Source organism: Oncorhynchus gorbuscha, linkage group LG10 (assembly GCF_021184085.1).
Source record: "Oncorhynchus gorbuscha isolate QuinsamMale2020 ecotype Even-year linkage group LG10, OgorEven_v1.0, whole genome shotgun sequence".
NCBI lineage: Eukaryota > Metazoa > Chordata > Actinopteri > Salmoniformes > Salmonidae > Oncorhynchus > Oncorhynchus gorbuscha.
The window spans coordinates 77,604,960-77,611,606 of NC_060182.1; the positions used below are offsets into that span (position 1 = coordinate 77,604,960).

Genomic DNA, 6,647 nt, shown 5'->3' on the forward strand with positions numbered 1-6,647 from the left:
TCCATTTGGAAGACCCATTTGCGACCAAGCTTTAACTAATGTCTTGGGATGTTGCTTCAATATATCCACATAATTTTCGTACCTCTTGATGCCATCTATTTTGTGAAGTGCACCAGTCCCTCCTGCAGCAAAGGACCCCCACAACATGATTCTGCCACCCCCGTGCCTCACGGTTGTGATGGTGTTCTTCGGCTTGCAAGCCGCCCCCTTTTTCCTCCAAACATAACGATGGTCATTACGGCCAAACAGTTCTATTTTTGTCATTATCGCCAAACAGACCAGAGGACATTTCTCCAAAAGTATCATATTTTTCAACATGTGCAGTTGCAACCGTAGTCTGGCTTTTATGGCGGTTTTGGAGCAGGGGTTTCTTCCTTGCTGAGCGGCCTTTCAGGTTATATCGATATAGGACTCGTTTTACTGTGGATATAAATACTTTTGTTCCTGTTTCCTCCAGCATCTTCACAAGGTCCTTTGCTGTTGTTCTGGGATTGATTAGCATTTTTCGCACCAAAGTACTTTCATCTCTTGGAGACCGAACACGTCTCCTTCCTGAGCGGTATGACGGCTGCGTGGTCCCATGGTGTTTTTACTTACATTTACATTTACATTTAAGTCATTTAGCAGACGCTCTTATCCAGAGCGACTTACAAATTGGTGCATTCACCTTATGACATCCAGTGGAACAGTCACTTTACACTTGCGTACTATTGTTTGTACAGATGAACGTGGTACCTTCAGGCATTTGTAAATTGCTCCCAAGGATGAACCAGACTTGTGGAGGTCTACAATTTTTTTCTGAGGTCTGGGCTGATTTCTTCTATGTTTTCCCATGATGTCATTCAAAGAGGCACTGAGAATTAAGGTAGGCTTTGACTACATCCACAGGTACACCTCCAATTAACTAAAATGATGTCAATTAGCCTATCAGAAGCCATGACATATTTTTCTGTTTAAAGGCACAGTCAACTTAGTGTATGTAAACTTCTGACTCACTGGAATTGTGATTAAGTGAAAAAATCTGTATGTAAACAATTGTTGGAAAAATGACTTGTCGTGCACAAAGTAGATGTCCTAACCAACTTGCCAAAACTATAGTTTGTAAACAAGAAATTTGTGTATGTAAACTTCCAACTTCAATTGTACATACTGTATTTTATACCATCTATTGCACCTTGACTATGCCGCTCGGCCATCGCTATATATACTTACATATTCTCATTGACCCCTTTTAGATTTGTGTGTATTAGGTAGTTGTTAGATATTACTGCACTGTCTATCATGACACTAGGTGAGACCCAAATGCAGACACAGGAGGCAGATGGTTGGAGTTCAATAAATCCAAAAGGAATAGACAAGAGAATGGTCGTGGACAGGCAAAAGGTCAAAACCAGTTCAGAGTCCAGGAGGTACAGACTGGCAGGCAGGCTCGAGGTCAGGGCGGGCAGAATGGTTAGGCAGGCGGGTACAGTACAGAAAACAGGCAAGGGTCAAAACCGGGAGGACTAGTTTAATGAGAAATGCAAAGCAGGAAAACATGGGAAAAAACACTGGTAGGCTTGGACATACAAGACGAACTGGCACGGAGAGACAGGAAACACAGAGATAAATACACTGGGGATAACAAGCAACACCTGCATGGGGTGGAGACAATAACAAGGACAGGTGAAACAGATCAGGGTGTGACACTGTCGGAACTAGAAGCACAAGCATTTCGCTTCACTCGCATTAACATCTGCTAACCATATGTATGTGACAAATTAAATTTGATTTGATGAGTCCAAATTTGAGATTTTTGGTTCCAACCGCCGGGTCTTTGTGAGACGAGGAGTAGGTGAACGGATGATCTCCGCATGTGTGGTTCCCACCGTGAAACATGGAGGAGGAGGTGTGATGGTGTGGGGGTGCTTTGCTTGTAACACTGTTAGTGATTTATTTAGAATTCAAGGCCCACTTAACCAGCATGGCTACCATAGAATTCTGCAGTGATACGCCATTCCATCTGGTTTGCAATTAGTCCCACTATCCTTTGTTTCTCAACTCCTTCTAGACTGCTGGAAAAGCATTCCAAGTGAAGCTGGTTGAGAGAATGCCAAGAGGGTGCAAAGCTGTCATCAAAACAAAGGGTGGCTACTTTGAAGAATCTCAAATATATTTTTATTTTAACACTTTTTTGGTAACTACATGATTCCATCTGTGTAATTTCATAGTTTTGATGTCTTCACTATTATTCTACAATGTGGAAAATCGTTTTTTTTTAAACAACCTTGAATGAGTTGGTATCCAATCTTTTGACTGGTAATATACATGTAGATAAGGGTAAAGTGACTGTCCATAGATAATAAACAGAGCGTAGCAGTGTGTGTGTGTGTGTGTGTGTGTGTGTGTGTGTGTGTGTGTGTGTGTGTGTGTGTGTGTGTGTGTGTGTGTGTGTGTGTGTGTGTGTGTGTGTGTGTGTGTGTGTGTGTGTGTGTGTGTGTGTGTGTGTGTGTGTGTGTGTGTGTGTGTGTGTGTGTGTGTGTGTGTGTGTGTAGTATGTGTGAGTGCTAGAGTCCAGTGAGTGTACATCGAGCCTGTGCAATGATACTGATAAAAATGATAATACTTGTCGTTAATTAATTGTTGTCATTAACTAAGTCCTCAACTGATATCAGCCTTTTGCCACTGACTTTGTCATGGAACAAAGTTATCTGGCCCAAATATGGACCACACAATGGACTTGAAATTCCCAAAATAAGACGATAACTTTTCCATATAAGTCAGCAGTAACTATGTGCACTACTTTTCATGCTGTGTGGTTACTTAGTGCTTACTAAGCACAGGATGAAAATCAATTGCAGCATCGCAGGAAGTGAACCAAGTGACGAATTCACACGGTCACTAGGCCACTACAGTATAAAACTAACAGCATCACCTCAGACAACCAGACCAGGACCACAACACAGCAATAGAACAACCAGACCACAGTGCAACACAGCAGCATCATGGTATCTACTTTAAGCTTCCAGTCTTTGACGGTAAGTGATGACTTTAGTTTCTTCAAGATATTACTGGATTTTGCCACTGGTGTCTGTATCAGCTGGGGAAGACATTACAATGTGTGCTTCTTGAAAAGTATGAAACAATGAAACCTGGGGTAAAGATCCATTTCAGAGGTGGTACCAGGCAACTAACAGTCCCTCGGTTCCTCAGGTACTGTGTATGAAGGGGGTGTTGGTGATGATGATGGGGGCAGAGGCGGCCCCCCGTGCCCATCCAGAGAAGACAGAGAGCCACACACGGACCACACTGCAGACACACAAGAAGCCTGCAGAGTCTTCAGGTCCCGACACAGTAATTCTCCCCCTGCACCTAGACCCAAATGACTTGGTTCCTTTCCATTCCATCAGACCTATTTGCAACCATTCAATCTCCCCATGGACTTACAAGTAAGAACCAACATGTAGCTTACACATACACAATGCAAATGTCACAATACAAGGGGACATCGATACCAACACCAAGACACACACACAAGTTTTGTTCTTCTATCCTCGTGGGGATCTCAAATGTATTTGCATTCAAAATCCTATTTTCCTTACCCCTAACATTAACCTTAAACCGAACCATTAACCCCTTACCCTAACCATAATTCTAAACCTAACCCTTAAAAGCTTAAAATAGCCTTTGTCCTCATGGGGAGGTCAGACATTTTTCTTGTTTTACTATCCCCCCCCCCCCCCCCCCACACACACACACACACACACAGTTTTTATACCGTTCATACCTTTAAGATGCTTGCTTTGAAAGTATGAGAAATGATCAACTGTGCTCTGTTGAATACATCTCTAATATCGTCCTCTCTCTCCAGCACTACCTATGATGATAGACGCTTTCCCCCCATCATCTCGGAGGTCAGGTGCTCTCTGAAGGGATGTCTGAACATCAAGGGTAAGGAGGACAGGAACCTGAAGTCCAAACCCATCTTCTACCAGATCCTGGTCCTGAGGAAGGTGATGGGAAGTGGGAAGAAATGCCACTACCGGCTGGAGTCAAAGGTCATCTCGGTGGGCTGCACCTGTGTCAGGCCTACCATCGAACAGTAATGATACTAGAGTGAAGAGGTCCAGCCTGGTGGCACAGCTGGTTGGGCCATGGTGCTGGCAATATCAATGTTGAAGGCTCAATCCCTACATGCGTAGAATGTATTGAAAGTGTGTTGGTTTTATGTAGCTTTGGCTGTGTCATTAAAATATTTATTTGAATAATCAAATATATATATATATATATATATTTTCTATTGAGCTTTAAATCACACAATTGATTATGTATTGTTTATTTTGGGGTTATTTCATGTATTGGATAATATTTTCATTTGATTTAAATAAAGAAATTCACAATCAATTCAAAACAACTCTTTTTATTCCTTTTTGTCATCTAAAATGGAGCACAATTTCTGTACAGTAACAAACAACCACATCATACCCTGACCTCCGTTCATCTCAGTAGAGTTACAATGATGTTGGCTCAGACAGACTCAAGTTTACAAACCAAACACATTAATGAAATTTGAGTTAAAACCTTGCCTGAAGGTGTGAGCTCAAAGCACGATGTGTGATATCAAAGTGGTTTTACTGAAGTATAAACACTCTGGCTCATGCTCATACTTACACTCACGCTCACGCACATGCCCCCACTTCCCCCGGCCCTCCAACCACAAACTCCACACACACACCAATGGCACTGTCGGCACATTAGTGAGAATCCTTAGCCGAACTCAGTTTCAGCTCAATCTTTTTTGTTGTACTGGTCAGATCCTAAAACATTCCTCTTCAGTCGTTGACTTGACCACCTCTCACGTGTCATCATTAAAATCTCATAGTCTCAGAGTCTTTTCTCCAAACAACTGAACCCAGAGGGCTACAGGCTGGCGAATGGCCTCCCGAAATGGCTTCCAAAATAAGTTCAGCTTGTGTTGTGATCAGGCCGTCATGACACCTACAACACAGAGTTCAGAGATAGGGCAGTTAGCTAAGACACAAGCGTGCGCACACACCTGACTAGTGCACATGTAAGTAAGCATACAAACAACAAGGATCTCTTATACTGACTTTTACTTTTTTAATTGATATTGAGTGACATATCACATACATCTGTAAGTAGTACATATATGTGCAACACAGTCTATTCTACAACTAATCACAACTACTATGTCTGAAAACATACAAAGAAACTAGCAGTACAGATGTAGGATCTTAGTTTGCCACAAGAGGAAAATAATCCTGCAGCAACAGGAAATGTGATTATAATTAATGTGATTATAATGCATAGAGATTTTGTGGGGGTTGATACATTTTTCATTAGGGCAAATCAAGTCTGACATTTCAAAGTGGAAATTACAAAATTTAGAAGCCTTTTAAAACTCAAATACATCTCAAGTTTGCATTTCAGCATGTTTTAGCTTGCATAATACATTACTAGGAGTTTTAGTTAACTAAAACATCAACCTCTAAGAAAAATGTCAGAGGCAATAACTTATTTTTCTGCTCCTAGTAAGTACTGTATTATGCAAGTCAGCTGAGTTCATTCATATATTTATTCCATACCATGCCTATATCTTTCACTACTGCAGAGAGAGAATATTCTCCTTAAAAACCCTTATTTTAATGTAAATTCTCAGCAACAAAAGAGTGATCAAATTAAGATCCTACATCTGTACAAAATATCAACACACTGGTGAAAAGTAAGATCCAGTATGATGTGTAGAATGCTTTAAATTTAAGTATGTGTGTCAGTGATTTTATTGATCAGAATATATTTCAATTTCTTGCAAATAATTATGTATTAATTGTATTTTATTTTCATTTTATTTTGCCAGGATAGTCCATCAAGTTACAATTTCCACTGTTTTCCAGGGAGTCCTGGGTTCATGGTCTATTATAAATGCCAAGCCTACAAAATGTGCCAATATCCACTCAGTGTGGTTTATAAATTGTGCATAGCTCTGTTATACTCCGCTACACTCAAGGGCACTACAAAACTACAACTTGATTTTCTGTCTCTCCACCATTGCTCTGAGGAAACCACCTCTGCCTGCTCTGAAAATAACCAACTTCCATTTTTTGCTTTTGTTGACTTATAAGCACAAAACGATTGTATGCACACCTCCTATTCCATCACTGTGAATTCTCATCTGTCAAACAAATCCCATTTCCATTTTAAGAAACTGTCTTTTTTTGTTGTATTTTCTCTTCTGTCCTTTTCTCACTCAACAAAACAGAGGCCCCACGCTCTCTCTCCATCTCTCTCTCTACCCGCTCTCCTCCTTGTGCTCTCTGTTTTTCCTCACCTCCACAGCGTGCTTGTCCTGAAAGAGAAACACAGAAACCACCCTTTAGATTTCCTGTCCGTTTCATATCAGGGAAGAAAGTATTGGTCAAAAGTAATGATGATCTATGGATGTTTAGTCAGTAGAGTGTATCTCAATTGCATGTGTATGTCTTGATTGTTTCTCAAACCAGCTACATTAGATAGGGACAATAATAGTTTCAATTTTGTTACACAGTATTCATTCTGAACGTTAATATCACAAAAAATAATATATCTCAACTAACTAGAACTATTCTGCCATAATATAGATAATATCCATGAAATATTTTAAAAAAGGG

At 40.6% G+C, this 6,647-nt stretch overlaps 2 protein-coding genes across 3 annotated transcripts in view; one reads left to right on the forward strand and one right to left on the reverse strand.

Moving 5' to 3' along the window:
- Positions 1-2,909: 2,909 nt before the first annotated feature.
- LOC124045306 (interleukin-17F-like) lies at positions 2,910-4,189 on the forward strand. Its single transcript, XM_046364602.1, has 3 exons — positions 2,910-3,017; positions 3,193-3,428; positions 3,851-4,189. The coding sequence occupies exons 1-3, from the start codon at positions 2,985-2,987 to the stop codon at positions 4,083-4,085; spliced, it is 504 nt and encodes a 167-aa protein (XP_046220558.1). The 5' UTR covers positions 2,910-2,984; the 3' UTR covers positions 4,086-4,189.
- Positions 4,190-4,411: 222 nt separating this feature from the next.
- LOC124045307 (stathmin-4-like) overlaps positions 4,412-6,647 on the reverse strand; it is a 5,323-nt gene continuing 3,087 nt past the window's right edge. The window contains exons 6-7 of one of the 2 annotated variants that reach the window (XM_046364604.1): positions 6,329-6,346; positions 4,412-4,977 (exon numbers count right to left, since the gene is read on the reverse strand). In XM_046364604.1, coding sequence (XP_046220560.1) covers positions 4,969-4,977; positions 6,329-6,346 — 27 coding nt within the window. In that variant the 3' untranslated portion in view covers positions 4,412-4,968. Of the gene's footprint in view, positions 4,978-5,086; positions 6,347-6,647 lie in introns of those variants that run through there. The other variant, XM_046364603.1, reaches the window with a different exon arrangement.